The 16,853-nt window shown below is 43.4% G+C and overlaps 1 protein-coding gene across 1 annotated transcript in view; it reads left to right on the top strand.

The window, feature by feature from the left end:
* Positions 1 to 16,853, top strand: part of macrod2 (mono-ADP ribosylhydrolase 2) — a gene marked incomplete at its 3' end in the record, with an annotated part of 392,791 nt that overhangs the window by 116,079 nt on the left and 259,859 nt on the right. Inside the window, 1 exon segment of the mRNA XM_084561793.1 lies at positions 2,286 to 2,315. Coding sequence (XP_084417919.1) covers positions 2,286 to 2,315 — 30 coding nt within the window.

Below are 16,853 nucleotides of genomic sequence, written 5' to 3'. Positions count from 1 at the left end.
AGACTCCCCGGGAGACTAGACAATGATGATAGACTTTGCTGAAAACTAGCATACTATGAGCAACGAAGCTATTACCTTCCCTGGACTGATGATAGAGACATAACTTACAACACAAGAACTGTTAAACACTGTTGAACATTTACCTTTAAATCAGTGGTATAACTGTCAATAAGACCTTTAAAAAATCTACTTTATTTTGCCCCACATTTTTTTTTTTTTTGTAAACCGAAAGCTGGTTATAAAAGGCCCTTCTGGAAATGATGCGCATTTAGGTTGTGTGCTTTCTGTTGATGGCTGACAGATTCCAGAGCTAAACAAAGGCTGGGAAGAGCACGAGTGTCTTTTTCATCACAGAAAAACCTGGAGAGGTGCTATTGTAAACATGACAGCGGATTGTCAGTACATGTTGCTGTTTTTTGTTCGTGTGTGTTGTGCTCATACTGTATGTACACACACACACACACACACATGCACGCACACACACATACACAGATAACAAAAGGCCTTTGATGAAATAAATTCTGCAGTGGGAGAGTTTTCTTTGTCGGGCCCACTCAAATGTGTGGCGCTCAAATGAGAACAATGCAAAGCCATAATGGTTCCACAGAAACATGTGGAAACTCAGTGAACACCAGAAGCTGCTTTCTGCACGTAAAAGACAAAATAATGAAAAGCCGCAGAACGTTAGATGTGATCGGAGAGCTCTCCCTCATATCACATGTTCATTATCTGTTGCTGGTGCACAAAAAAAACATTTTTAAAAGAAATAATAAGCTTTTAATGGGGTGGTGCTCACTGCTAATGATAGCCGCTGCTGTAGCTGGAGCTGAAGATCATTAAAGACGTGTTGCCGTGTACGAATCTCCCGATGCCCGCTTTATGAACTACACTTCAAACACGTAGCATACCTACTTTCAGTGGCGCGCAAATTAACAGATGTACTTTAAATCCCCTCTAATCTTTCTCCTCTCGTGTGCCGTTGATGTCTCTAACTGACAGAGCAAAATGAAAATAGGTCCATTTTTAATGATACACTCTGAATATCAATCTGACAGTTACCTGTGGTTGAACCAGTCAGTGTTGGGGTTTTAGTCATTCATGAACCGCACGGGGCTCGGCCAGTTATATGAGTGAAATAAATGGTCTTACAGCTGATGTCAGGCATCAGACTTTACTTTTAGGGTGTTCTATATATGTACTATACACTGATCAGCCATAACATTATGAGCACTGACAGTAGAGGTAAATAACATTGACCATGTTGTGACAATTCAGTGTTCTGCTCGGAGATGTTTGGACTTGGCACTCATGTGGATGTTGCTTGGACATGTACCACCCACCTAGACCAGACTTTGCACCCCCACCCCATAGCAATGACACTCCTTGATGGCAGCAGCCATCCCCAGCAGGATGCAGACTGACACAGACACACACAAAAATGGTTTAGGAACAACTCGGTGTTGAGCTGGCCTCCAAATTCACTAGATTTCAAACTGATCAAGTATCTGTGGGATGTACTGGAACAAGCCTGATCCACAGAGGACCCTCCCCTCAACCCAACCTCTCGTAGATCAGAAGCCTTGATCCTCTCAGCTCGTGTCCAAGTATATGTGTGATATGTTTCCATGGCAAAATAGTCTCAACCCACGAAGCAAACTCAGGATTTCACTTTGGTACAAAAGTAGATTCAGCAGTCTTAAACTACAGGCCACTGTTGCTGGCTTTCAATCGATCGCATGTTTTATTGAGAGCAAACTTTGTCATGTCGCCAAGGCAAAAAAAAATAAAAAAAGATTCTGCCAAGGAGTGAATATTGAAATTAGCTGCTCACTGAGTCACACGTTTGCTGCCAACTTGCTAATTTAATATTTAAAGAAAAGGCGCGCTTCCTCGCACAGTGATCGCTTTTGTCTCCCGGAGATGCGATAAACAAATTATTGGATGACATTCATGTTACTTGTTATCTTTGGATGACTGTGATGTTGCAGGAAGCTAAATCTATTATTGCTAGCTTTTTAAAATGTGCGGTTACAGGTTTAACTGCGAAAGATGATAACAGCGTGATCATTCAAGCCCATTTCGGGCTCTTTGTTGCTCAAGTAATGCTCCCGCTGTCAACCCCTGGCAAACAAGTTTCCTTTTAGGAGCTGTGGAAATAAAAGGCACATTTTTCTTTCTCGTATGTGCTTTTCTCAATGTGGCATTTGTGTCAGTCTAAACTAAAATGTCTGTTCAGTGATCATTATTGAATTTACTGACCCTTTTTTTTTTTTTTCTCTTTTCAGCAAACTCCAGTCTTCTGGGAGGAGGAGGAGGTAAGCGAATGCCTTTGTTCTTTATTACATCATTTAATTTCATTCAGCTGCTCATATGGCATTAAAGCAATTAAAGATTCGACACATAGCACGTCTGTATTCTCGCGTTCGTGGCAGAATTTAGTGTCTGTTTCGTTTCGAGTGTCAAACGTGGCTCATTGTAAGGCCGAAACATTAGAGCGTAGTGCAAAAGAACGTTGCGCTGTGCCACACTGAGACATGGTCATTACTCTAGTGGCCTGCCGAAAAACATTATCATCAAAGCGGTGGAGAAAATCTGAGGCAGCCGACTGTGGTGTGGGAATAATGTGCGAGGAACTCAAGTAGAATACTGCAGCCCAACCCCACTGTTCTTCTTTTCTGAAATTTGACTTTTGCAGTGACATGATTGAAATAATCATGCTTCAGCACCGTTAACTGAGGCTGGCTGGGGTAAAATGCACCCAGTTACATGTGGAATGTTAATTTTCTTTAGTCCGAAGGGGGATTTCTGATGATATGACAATGAAATAAGGTCAATGTTTCAGCCTGATTTGTTTATCCATCTGTGTTAGCTGTCACTTCAAATGTGTCTACTGACAGCCTTCAGTTGTACACTGTGATCACAGCCATGACAGTAGACCTTATTACATCTGACTACCTAATGCACCTAATCTGCATGTTTATTAACACAAATTATCTTACGGAATGAATGCTGGAGATCTGTAACTATTATTAAAATATCACACCGCAATGTTTTACATATTTCTTACCTGCATAAAAAGAAGCTGAATGAGAGATGCTGTACAAATGTTATATTTCCACATCGTTTGAGATTGGATGTTATTTCATTGCATCCTGTTCTTTTTCTCCGGTTTAATGGGAGAATTGCCGATGATTCAAGGAGCATTTGTGGATTTAGTTGCAAAGACGAACATGAAAGCACCATTGTGGCTGTTATTTGGGTGAAGCCAAAACACTAATGACTTAAACCAAAAAGAGAGCTCAATAATTTGATTTGCAGCTAAAATTTGTTGCCTCAAAAGCCTCCATACCACAAATCAAATGGTCTACAGATCCCCCACCCTACCCAAAGGGCCCTACCTGGGCTACAGCATCAATTCCATCCTGGCATTTGTCTATTTCTATACTACATGTTTGTGTGACTGTTAATTATCAGCTTGATATAATTAAATTATTGTGACAGTCCTTCAACAGCTGCCTGTTTATCCACTGTGCTCGTGCGCATTACCTGACTAAAACAGACGATGCAGGGGGCTAAATATGATCCTATCCCATCTATTAACTATTAAACACTATTTATACATCTTTACATTACCGTAATAACGCGGATATTGGTTTTAGGGACAAATAGTAGCTGTGCAGTTCATGTACATGAATACTAAACATGATGCTATTGAGACGTGGCATTGTGTGGACAAATGTGTGTAAGATTAAATAAAGTATCAGCGAATAAATCTAATTTATAGTAAACTGTTGACTTTCAATCTAATTCTGCTAGCTAGCTCTTATAAAGTTCAGCTAGTGCATGTTACGGTTGGAGTCATTTCCTCTGGTTTTGGCCAACTCTCTTTAAATAATTGTAAATCTCCATGGTCTAAAAAATCAAGAGCACAAACATTGGGTTTTATTAGCAATCAACACACATAGCTTCACATGCTACATGAGTTGACCGTGCTGTTTTCTCCATCAGGTTAAATTCAGTACAGAGCAGGTGAGCGGCCGGTGTGTGTGGAAGGTCTGGGGGGAGCACAACGTTGTTCGAAACGTGCAAAAATATTTCCGATTTGTTACGAGACCATGGCAGCGTAAGTTAGACCCAGGCGGGCCGCCGTAGTATTACCATTGTATGGGAAACCCTGCACTTCATTTATCAAAAAAATTTCTGGAAATTACTGATTTTTCTTTATAAATTTGCTCAGCTAAAAAACAACATATTCAGACAAAATGACACTGCATTTATTTATTTGTTTTCTGTTTTTAACCACCTGAAAGTGGGAGACATCTATTGTTTAAGGCATAAGGACAGGCATAAAGCGACATCAAAGACGCAGCATAGTTAACTACTCCACACACATGGTGCCCATTAGAGCGTACGCAGAGCAGTTGAAACCGTATTCACATCTCATCATGCAGCTTGGAGTGGCTCTTATCTTGTCTGATACATGGATACCACTGCAAACTTGCAGCGTGGAGTCCCTGTCTATCAGTGACATTGAGAGGCCCTCAGCACACAACCATTTTAAGAACTTCTGTGATTGAGATCAGAGGTCACAAACATGTGTCTCCATAACCAAGCCGGGGCCCCGTAAAGCGAGCCGCGCCGTCCTGCTGATTGCTATCTCTCCCTCCACCGCGTTCGACTCTCGGCATTGATTTGCCACGTACAGAGACACATAAGAAGCAATTTTCTTTGCTATTATATTTTCATTATTGTTATTTTGTTCTTCAAATCTTAGTCGTTGTTGATTGATCCAGTTTCGTCTTCGCCTAATAATAGGTGTTATTACAGCTCGCTCTGTTTCAACGCAGCAGAAACAAAGACGGAGTTGAATTTGCGGCTGTCAACACTGGAACGTCGGGTCTTGTGTGTCAATTAACGTCACACTTTGCAAGAAAACATTTCAGTTGATTGTGACCTGCAGCTGTGCTTATTAACTCCAGAGGAATTCTAATTGTAGCTGGTGCTTTTTTTTTTTTTTTTTTGAGAGCAAAGCCTCTTTTCATTCTTAATTGACTCCCAGCGATGCTATTCCTGCCAACTTACTGGCACGAGATACAAGGTCAATTAACTCTAAAATGCTAAGACTTACATTTCTCGGGTTAATAATGTCCACAATAAGTCAAGTCACGAGTATTTTATAATATTTGTGCGTTCTTGGAAAGAATGTGCTTGTTTTTCTGGCCATGGGGGAAAAAAATGACGATTATAACCAGAGAGAGATTACTATTATCTACCAGAGAGCTGGAAATGTTATTTTCCCCCTTAAAACAAAGCTCTTCGCTGTTCGTCTTTTATCTGCGTGAGGCCAAGAGGGGTTTTATCTTCCGGTGCCTTTATCACTCGAAGGTGGCCGCTAAACCTGCAAAACTGTTCCCCCCGTTGTCACCCTGCCCACCCTCTCCGCCTCTATCTGCGGTTTGGCGTGTGAAGACCTCCTGCCTCGGCGGCAGCGAGGATCGATGCGAGGAGGAGATGTGCGCTCATATAAGGCCCTCCTTATCTCGCAGCTGTCTTCTCGGGGGCTCTGCAGAGGGGCAGCTTCACAACAGGACGATCCATCATGCTGGCCTCACACACCTGAGCCATGCTTAGTTCTCACAGTTTTGGAGGTGGGCCTCCTGCCAGTGAGTGAAAACTGGACAAAGTATTTAGTTTATGTAAGTTAGTTCACTGCCTACACACTTTTAGGATTGTTTTTTGTTGTTGTTATCCCTCTGTAGGTATAGGTATCTTTCAAAGTTTCACCTCTCTGTATATCATATTATTAATTATAGATTGATAGAGTCCCAGCAAAACAGGAAATAAAAAGGAGATAGGACGCCTTACAGCCTGGTGTTAGAATTTCTCTGTTACCCCAAAACAATTATTATATTTCTAACGTTAGTTATGGAGAGAAACAAACAGAAAATAAATATTATTATGCCCTGATGCTCTATTAAATCCTTCGAAATCACTGATGGGAATTCTCTCCGGGTTGCACATCCTCAGTAATACGTACACAATGGGGTTAACCAAAATAGTACTGTTATCTACGTGAGACATGTTGGTCTCAAAGGGATTCCAAACATACATAGAGGGAAATAACAATGATCTCTGATAATAGCACACTAAATGAGGCCTCTGTGAATAGAGGGTAATTATGAATGGTACCAGGTTGCTCGTGTGATGTGTGTCACAGCATGGCTGGATGCTGGCCCGCTCCCAAAGGAACAGATCTAATGTAAACATCATGTTGTCTATCCCGCCTTTCCCCCACTTTGTCTCTGTGTCGCACGCCCGCTGATACACACACACACACACAAGCGCGTGCACAAACACAAGCATTCAAGCGCACACCGAGCCATGTAATGATACCATGAAGCCCTGTGTAGCCGGAGAGAGGGAGCTGCACTTGCCTTTGATGTCTCCATCCAGGAGGGGAATTGGCTCATTAGCATTCTAACCAGAACCGTTGCCCATTTAGCACTAGGCTTTAACTAGACCACCCAAACAAATCGTTCTGCTCAGGTTGGGCCTCCTTTCTCTGCTCCAGTCAAGCAGCGGGGGCACGTGCGCGGTGGTTTCGTGCGTCCCGACTGGGGCTAATTTAGCCACGGGCCGCTAACGCTCACTGAACTCACCAGCCTTTGTCACTGCTTACATAACATAGGCTATAGTGCTGTGGGCCCTTAGCTCTCCTCCCTCACAAGTTTCCTAAACAGTGGTGTGAGTCATAGCACGTACCAGCACATTGGAATATATGCAATTAATTATACTTGTTGTCATTATGTCTCACTGTATGGTCCTGTGTCATAGGATGTAGACACAGTGACGTGGCAAGGCGACAGGCCTGTATCGTAAATGTACATTACAATTTTAATTAACAGAGAGAAATTAAAATAGAGTCCTTGCTCTGACCTTTGAGTGAAATATAAAATCATGATGTTCTCATAGTGGCTTTATTTGACCAGGGAAACTCCAACAGTGCACCTTGAGCAGAGCTCTGCAGTAACTGCAGGGCTGGCTCTTAAAACACATTGCACCAGTGTGCTTAAAAAAGACAATGTATTCAGTTTCAGACATGTTTGGATAATCCTTTATCAAGATTCGTAAGTGCTTCACCGTGCTTATCTCTGTCTCCATTCGTTATGCAAAGAGCTCTGTTTTCTTTTCCTGTCACCTCCAGGTGAACCATTATCCTGTGTCTGGGTCCTGCCCGGGGGCTTGTTTATTGAGTAGATTGGAGGCGACCGAGGCGGCCGCTCGGTGCAAGGGGAAGGGTGCGGGTCGAGATATAAGATGGTGTTGTGTGACGGTTGGAGCTAGATGGCCTTATGTCCCTTACACCGCTCCCTGGAAGCTCCCAAACGAATCACTCAAAGATGACATATTATGCCCATAACTCACACATGGCACACTATGTTTGACTGATGGTCCTCAGTTCACAGATGGTAGTAACAGCCATTAGCATAACTTATGACAGAGATAGCGTATTTCCCCGTGGAGTAGCCTAAATAATGTAAAATGATAAATTGAATGCAAAGATTCCTCAGTCGGTGGGGAACCCTTGGGATTTACTTATCTCCTCATTTTTAGAGGGGCGTTAGTTACACTCTGATCAAGGCCTGCCTTGTATTTATGCTGTAATGCTCCATATATAATATAGGCAGCAATAATGTAAATGTGTGTCGGTCCTCCTCTTTGGCATTAGCCTAGCTGTTTATGAGGTAACCCCATGGTGTGACCACATAATAGATTCATTATTTGAATATTTATATTTACTACTCACATCAGCATGTTTTGCATTCGGCTTTTACATCCATAAATGGGGGCCACTGCCATTTCCTACTCTGGTTTGAGCCGTTGATATTCATTTAAATTAAAAATAAAATCCTTTTTTGAATTGGCCTCACTCTTGCGTAGCAGAAACGTCATTTTGTAAATTACACTTACTTAGTGAAATTATAAAACAACTCTGCAAATCCCAAGTGTAGTGAACTACTAAGTGATTTTATGCTATTTTATGCACTGAATACTTACTGGATAATATTTAAGAAAGCATCAGAAAAGTGGCCATTAATGTGTGTAGAGCATCTCAGTAAAGGGACGAATGTTTTATCATATGAGAAGTATCCGTGTGCTGTTATGTTGTTGCAAAGATGACGTAATTTAGAGGGCGTTTCATTGCAACTAGCAGGACAAGGTCATCTTGTGGTAGCCAAATAGTGGTGAAAATTGGGTTTCTGTGTGAAAGCTCTCCTTTTTGCCATCTCTGCCACCACACAGAGCAGTCGCCATGAACGTCCCCCCTCCTCCTCTACCTCCTCCTCCTCCAATCAGCAGTGATGGATGGACTAATTGATGCAGAATGATTGGGCCATTCATTTTGTCCTACAACAGTGGGTTCCATATTTAGGATTAGCGCCGCATTATAATGGGATGGGAAGAAGAAATGGCCAGGGAGCCTAGAAAGGAAAAGGGGACAGCGTGAGGAACAGCAAATGTTGGGACAAAAGGAGGAAGAGATTAAGTCACAGAGGCATCACGAGCATCTGTAACCAGACTGATCAGATGTTAAGTTTAAGAGGAACAAAAAAAAAAAGGAGAGGTGTTTATCTGCGAATAAGAGCAAGTGAGAGGAGCATATAGCCTCTACGTGCCCTGGTGCTCCTCTATTAGCCTGTGAATCATTCCTCTCTGTCCCCATGTATAAATCAAGCTGCTGGCCGTTGCCTGCGGCGGTCATGTCATTAGCAAGTTGACGGCATCACTTGATCTCTGGCACAGCGTTGTGGGTGAGGGAAAGGGTCTATCTTTAAACGGCACACATATCAGCATATCAAACCTTACAGGGCTTTGATATAGGGAGCGAACCAGGACCACACGGAGACACGCTCACTCAAAGACTTGGTTCTCCCCTGATGCTTACAGTCACACCTTTTTTTTTTTTTTTTTTTCATTTGTAGAATTTTAAAAAATATTGCATTTTGGCTTTTAGTTTGTTTTTGTGTATACATGATACCTGGAGATCATTCTATGCGTAAACCAGGACTAAAACACTATAATTTGAATGAATTTGTGGTTTTTGGAAACAATTTTGTTCTGCAAAGCCAACTACAGAAAGTAAAATATTTTTCACTTTTTCCTAAAGTGTATTAAAATCTGCTATTCTCAGTCTATCTTAGCTTGCAGTGAATTTAAAAGTCTGAGAGAAGTATAGGGTTGTTCCTCTGCGGTGGAGAGTTGCACCAGAGATTCTCAGTCCCTTAACCACCTAGTTTCAGTATCATTTTCCGTCTGACGCAGAGTCTCACATGCTTTTTCGCCACTAAGGGGTCACTTAAGGTTAAGGGGCTTTGCTGCTGCAGAATCTTTGCCACCGTGTATTGAAGCAAAGCGACTGAAGCCGTCAAATCCACTGAATGCTTTTACATTTTGGCTTACAGTCTTTGGAAAGTGTTTAAATTTGTCATGAAACAATTGTATGAGCAATTGTTTTAAAGCTCTTTACTTCCATTTTGCATGCAACACAAGTAGGCCATGTTAAATTCTCAGAATCATTTAGTTGAAAATAAATATATGTGATATTGCAGTCGGGTCCTCCTCCTTCCCTCAGGGTTGCTGCAGTAAACATATTGCAGCTGCTTGTTTTACTTTGTGTTTGACCTCTGAAGCCTCTCTCTTTCTCTCTCTCTCTCTCTTTCTCTCTCTCTTCCTGTTTCGTGCTCCCTCTTGTCTTGCCGTCTTTGAAAGGAAGCGTGATATACTACGTGCATATTTCAACCACTTACCAATTCGCTTGCTTTCCGCACAACAACACAACGGACACTCACTCCTGTTTAAGAATCGGCCACCTTATTCTGTCACCACTCATTGCGCACTAAGTGAGAATACCACCACGGGGCTCGAGAAGTGGGCAAGAAAGTGTCAATTTAGTTCTCTTCCGCGTTGCATCACACATGACCTCTTCCGATACCCCGAACCCCCCTCTTCTGCACCAGCATTTCTGGGTCAGTTGTTGAGATTTTAGACAACTCAATGCATTACCAACCCCAGTGTCAGAGCACATTTGTATCCTGCACGGGCTTTATTGTGGCTGTTTTTGGGGAAGGATCCTGCACACACTTCACTGCACTGTCTATTTTCTTTCGCATCCGTGTGTCTCTGTGTATATCCTTGTGACTGTGCATGACAGTGTGTGTGTGTATCTACGAATAAACTGTGCATGCATTTGCTCGGGTGATGGCATGTCTGTGCCTGCCTGAATTTAAAAGTGAGTGGGATTGTGTGTGTGTGTGTGTGTGTGTGTTTGTGCATTATTCTGGGATAACTGGATGCTGAGCTGTCTTGTCAGTTGACTCAGTGGTCAGTTTTGGTCCTGCTGCCCCGAGCAGTGTACGATGGAGTGATGAGATCTGACAGACGGGGACAGTTCTTAGCAGGCCACTACCCCATCCTATAGTCTCACCAATCATGGCAAGGCTATTACAAGGACATCGCATGAGGAGCTTAGCCACATGCTCACAAATGATTCATAGACAGCTGGCAGGCCAATATACCAATCATACCAAACCCTGTTATTTTGAAAACATTTACCTGGATTGTACCCTGGAGTAGCTCCAGCAAAGTATATATTAGGAATTCTTCCAGTAACAGGCAGGTTCGACAAAAGCCAAAGAGAAAGTAGAAATCTGTGTTTTAACAATATCAGGTGCTCTGATCTGCAGCCACAAAACTGAGCCTCAACGAAATGCAAAAAATGGGTTCTTATAACCATAACCTTTCATCTTGCACAGACATGTTAGGATGCATTGCCACTCTCACCTGCCGGTAGTCAAATTTACCTCTGCGGAGGAGAGGAATATCCGCCACTGTGGCACATGGTTGTGACACTTTGATGATGTGTGACGTGCGCAGCTGGCGTTAAATATTGAATACGTCTGTAAACCTGGGTGATCCCGGAGCTCCTTTACTCTGCAAACAGAGGCCAAAATGAAGCGCGCTGTAATGGGGGCAGCTAAGGCCAGCCTGTTATTACTGTTGTTTTGAAAGCAGGCGCATATGTTATACATCACGCTAGACACTGATGCTGCTTTGTTTAGTTCAGTGTGAAAGACACAGTAGTGGCATAATGAGGGGGTTTTCTTAGTGCCATTACGCCGCGATCTCTGAATGAAAAGGACTAATGTTGTAGGTAATTGAGGACCCAGTGGAGATCAATGGAAGAAATTAGTAGCAGAGCCCTTGCATGAATAAACAGTCCCTAGACCAGGTGGAATAAACCTATCCTTGGTCCTTCATATATTTTGGGTGAAATAATAGTTTTTTTAAGCAATTTTAAATGAAAATCCCACTGAGTACAAACTGGATGCCTTTAATTTCCTTAAAAGATGTCTACTACTGTTGTATATAAAAGTATGAGGTCGCAAAGGGAGAGGTATGTTTCTCCTTTGGTTTCCAGTTTTTGTTTTGAGACTCCAGCTGAGAAAAACACACTACTGGTGTGAGCGGCGCCACACAGATAGGTGTGGTTGCTAATGTTTAGTTGTAATTACTAAATTACCGAGCTGCATTCTGAGTTGTAAATGTACCATGCACCATTCTCTACCGCTTGGCATGATTTTACAGCGTTGTGCACACAGCACACGCTTGGGCTTTTGCATTGCCCAAAGACAACATGCCGACTCCTGTTTAAGCTTTTCACAAGTAGCTGAAGTTTACGGTAGTGCTGTAGTATCTAGATCTAAAGGCTCATTTAAGGTACGGCGGAACATAAACGCAGTAACTTACGCATGTAGCCGACGCCGGTGGGAGCCATTTATACTTGTGTGCTTTTTTTTTTCAGTTGGGTTAATTTTTGTTTCTACTTCCTGCTTCACTTTCAACAATTGCGATTGAATATACGAATACGACACAGAAGCCTAAACTGCCTATAAGGCTTTTTTTTTGTGACTGCACTGATGATAGGTCTTTGAGCTGGGTGTGGGAGTAAAACGAGGAGCATATTTACGTGCGCATCTCTTATCAGCTGATTAGTGACACGTCTTTGACACTTTATGTGCAGAGGCTGACCTGCCGTGGTGGCCTTTTGCCAACTAGTAACAAACTGTCAAGCTTTCTGCATCTCTCGAGGGGCAGCCTAGTTAGCTGTGGCTGACAGGCCACTTGCCTACAAGGAAGGCTTCAGCCCAGAGAGGGCAGAGCAAGCTCCAGAGGAAAGCTGTCATCTTTTTGTCAGACCACAGGGAAGAGGAGGAGTCTCTCTCTCCATCTGTCTCCTACTCCCTCCTACTCCCTCTCCCACTATCTATCTTTCTTTCTGTATCAGCCTGTTCCCCTGGTGAAGATCTTCACTTTCCTAGTGCCTGTTATGCTCCTCTCAGCCTGACTGTGCAGAATAAACAGACGGGTGTCAGAGGATGAAACACCAAGCATCCCCTAGGAGCGGGGCCCGTCGCTGTGTTAACTCCCTCACTGTTGCCTCCTGAGGGCCACAGCAGCTATCCCAGTATGCTAGCTGAGAGTGACACCGAGGCAGGCAGTTGGACCGAGGTGAAAGACACTGCATGTGTCCTTCCTGAGGGAGAGATGAGCGTTTATACCGCAGGGATGATGCCCGCCACTCCACCTAATCCTCTTTTCCCAGACACTTCATTATCACCCGCGCACTGCAGCTTCAGTATGTGTGTGTTGACAGATCTCTGAGGAGAGTCACAGAATCTCACGCAAAGGTGGGAGAGAGAGAGGAAAGAATACCGAGGGAGGGGGAGGAAGGGAGGGAGGGAGAGAGGAAGGTGAGGAACAAAGAGAGGAAGATTGCATGGAGAATGACGGAAGGATGTGTAGAGTAAAAGGTGTGGTGGAGGTGGAGAACAGATGTCAGAGGTAGTGGGTGGTAATGAGAGGAAAACAGTTTGCGTAATGTCTTTTTTATTTTGCCTTTGCCTATTTATATATTTTCACTACAGAAGCAAGCGCCATGCAGAACTGAAAAGGAGTTGAAAATGTGACCGCTCCATCGAACATCATCAAAAATACTTCAGTGTTTGATGATGGACTACTTTAGCTGAATAATGAAAATGTTTACACCAATCAGCCACAACATTAAGACCAGGAGATGTAAATAACATTGACCATCTTGTGACAATTCAGTGTTCTGCTGGGAATCTTTTGGACGTAGCATTCGTGTGGATGTTACTTAGACATGTACCACCCACCTAGATCAGACCAGGCACCCCCACCCCATAGCAATGACACTCCTCGATGGCAGCAGCCATCCCCAGCAGGATGCAGCCTGACACAGGCACACACACAAAAACGGTTTAGGAACAACTAAAAAAAACATGAAAAAGGCCTCCAAATTCACAAAATCCCCAACTGATCAAGTATCTGTGGGATGCACTGGAACACAGATGATCCACAGAGACCCCTCCCCTCAAACCATAGGACCCAAAGACCCCCACTAACAACATTCTGTTGCCAGACACCACAGGACACCCTCAGAAGGCCCATACCATTCACTGACGAGCCACAACTGTTTTGGAGGCACAAAGGAGAACTATATAATATTAGGCAGGTGGTCATAATGTTATGTCTGATCTGTGTGTGTATTATTATGTGCCTTCTGGTAGCAAATCTCTTGTAGGGGGGCTTTCAGGTTGAGTTGTTGTGGTATACACACCAATTAATACTAGTATATGTGTTCCTTTCTGTATTAGGCATGTGCAGAGGTGTCTGCTGGGAAGAAGATTAATTTCTAAGTGGGAGAGAGCAGCAAAGCTATTTGAGCCCACTGAAACATGTTGGCTCTCTACTGTGAGACTCGCATTAGCACATGCCATAATTGATGGAGGAGCATACTTAGCGGTAATAATGTGCATGGGCATTATAGGGGGTGGTTTCAAGACATTATTTTCAGAACATTCTAATTAAGGTTTTTTTTTTTTTTTTTTTTTGCGCTGCGACTTTGGTGCTGCACTGACGGTCCGGTGTCATCGGAAATGATCCCTAAGTCTCTGATAAACACTCTCCTTGCCAATCAGTTAGTTCTGGGCCACCCATGTGGTGGGAAAATAAACAAGTTCATCAAACAGCGAGACAGCTCTTCTCCACCGTCTCTAGTCCTAGCCCTGATGAAACAGCAATCAGCTCAGTACCATAGGGAGCCATTGTGTTTACAGTCGGTGGGTGGATGGACTGCTGCTAGCTAGGGGAGATTAGACCTTTGAGACCAGCTGGGACGTTCCCCCCGACAGCCAACTCCACCTGCGAAATTGCAAACAAGACCATGTCCCGTCCCCTCAACCTCCATGGTTCCTCAAGTGATCAACACCACACTGACACTTTCTCAAGGCTCTTCACTCATCACAGTATTGGGAGGGGGGTTTGTGGCACAAACAGAATAGAAAGCCTGTATACATGTGGGCGTCTTTTATCGGTGGTGGAAGTGCGAGAAAGATGCATGCAGCTGTGGTGCTGATTGCATCTAAAGTGTGAGTATTTGACCCTCCTGAAAGGTCAAGATGTTAGTGAGAAACGGTTGACCTTGATGTTACATCACCTCCTGCCCTTGGGTTATATTAGCTTCTCCAAAATGCACTGGCAGTGCCCCAGAGATTAGGCACCAGTGCTCTTCTGAAGTAGCCGTCTTCACTGTGTTCTACATGAAAAAGTAAAAGACAGAAGGAAATGCTGCAGGATAGAGTGCGAATGGGAGCGTCAGCTGACAGCCCCAGGAACGTGTTTCTCCCCCTTGGTGGGCAGCGGAGAAAACCTCGCCAAGCGTGACGATAACAGAATGCCAAAACATGGATTGGGCCAAATGAGCTGTGAACGCAAACAAAGTAGCGAATTTGTTCTGTGCCGTTTAGGGTGGACATGTGTCCCCTCAGCATGTTAAATACTGCACACGGGCTTCCTGACAGACAGAGGAAAAGAAAGAATAATTAAGGCAAGATACGATACAAGACGGAGTGACGGTTGAGAGAGCCCAATAAGCGACGACGGCGACGTCAGCACAAGGATGTGTGTGTTAATAATTCTAGTACTGCAGCGTACAATTTCTTTGTAGCCCACCGGAGATTTGTCATGCCTTATGGTGAATTTCTGAAGCGTGAGCTACACCAGCAGAGTAGTTGTGTTTTGTCATCCCCTTGAGAACGCCTCGAGTCTTTTTTTAGCTCTGCGTGTAACATCGTATACGGGAGTATTAATATAAGTTTGTGGCTGACTTATCTTTGTCCTCTGTGCGCTATTCCTCAGCCAGGCAGAGAACCCACACTGCAAAAAAACCCCGCAAACCTGAGCCTGGCTCAGCTGTTAAATGTTTTATTTACTGAGCCTTGATGAGATAAGAGCCGAGTGTTTTGGAATGTCTGTCTGAGGACATCAGCATGCCTCCCTCTGTGTGTGTGCATGCCTCTTTTAAGTGCTGATTGGTCATTTGGCATCCGTCCCTCAACACCAAAATGGACTCATAGAGCAGCTCAGGAAGGCCATAAACATAAGCAGTTGATGGCAAGGCTACTCAGAATGAAGAAAAATACCACGATAATACACATCTCTTTTGAATCGTTCCGCTGGGCTATTCAACAAATGCATTTCAAACTTTTAAAGTGTGTTTCTGTTCAGCTAGGAGCTTGTAGAGTTACACTGTTGTGTATGTTGCGTTGTTTTACTCCCTCTCTTCCTCCATGCGAGTCTGAGGCAGACCAGTTAAGGAATCAAAAGAGCCCAACTGCATGAAAAATGGATCTGTGCTGGGTGGCTTGTTAATTCCCCAGCGTGCCTCCTGAGGTGAATCACTCTCGATGCGGACGCTGCCTTTGATCATTCACAAAGCATGTCGCGGCGAGGTCTGCACTGGCACCCAGCAGATGGTCATTAAATCATGCGTTTTATTTTACTGGAGCTTTTTACATTCCTGCAAGATCTCTGTGCTTTTTATTGCTCCCATTTAAGATGGCTACCATGCTGATTAGAAACATGCACAGCCTGTTTTTTGTGTGAGTATGAAGGAAATAAAAGAAGAAAATAATAAAAAAATGTGCATACTAACATTTCATAAATTTTAACTTAACACTCTTTCCTCTTTGCAGGGTTTATTTTGCTCTCAGAGCACATAGAGGCGTAGGTGTTAGACAGGATTAGCCTGTGAATTTATATTGATTACCGGAGGTGGTCTAAGTATTAAAGTATGAATTCTCAGCATATTTTATTCAGTGGGCATGGAAATGTGTTTACGGCCTACATCTAAATACTGTGCAGTGTACAGGAGGAGTCTTCCATCGAAAAATATAGAACCTTGTTCATCATCTGGATGACCAGCTCTCACCTCTAGTCAACTGTGCACCAAAAGCTTGTTAATCTCAGGGTCAACTAGCACCATGGAGACAGAAAGGCCTAATTACCTTTGCGTGACTGGCTACTGAGCAGAATTGGAAATCCACCTTAATGATGTACGTCATCTCTTAGGTATTTAAATTACTGACCTCCAGCAGCTACCTCAGTAAAGCAAGAGACAGTTGGTGAAGTTGACGACGGTTGGGGTTTATGGCCTCAGAGGTGGAAAGCTTTTGGGTACAACTAGGGCGATTAGAGGAGGTAACGAGAACGATGCATTCTATGTAACAAGAATTCAAACTGAGCCAGTAGGTTTGAGGTTTAGTGGGATTTTGTTGCTTGTTAGATGAATTTCCTCTGTGTTTCTGTGCATCTTAAACTTGCAATATGCTCTTTATCTCAGCATTTATCCGGGTTGTCATACCAAAGCAAAATGTTTTGCTTCCTATCTTTTTTTTAAAGGTATTAAAAGTATTTTGCTTTGGCTGATTGTA

This window comes from Chelon labrosus (assembly GCF_963514085.1).
Source record: "Chelon labrosus genome assembly, chromosome: 15".
Taxonomy (NCBI): domain Eukaryota; kingdom Metazoa; phylum Chordata; class Actinopteri; order Mugiliformes; family Mugilidae; genus Chelon; species Chelon labrosus.
This window is presented reverse-complemented; position numbering and strand designations above follow the sequence as displayed.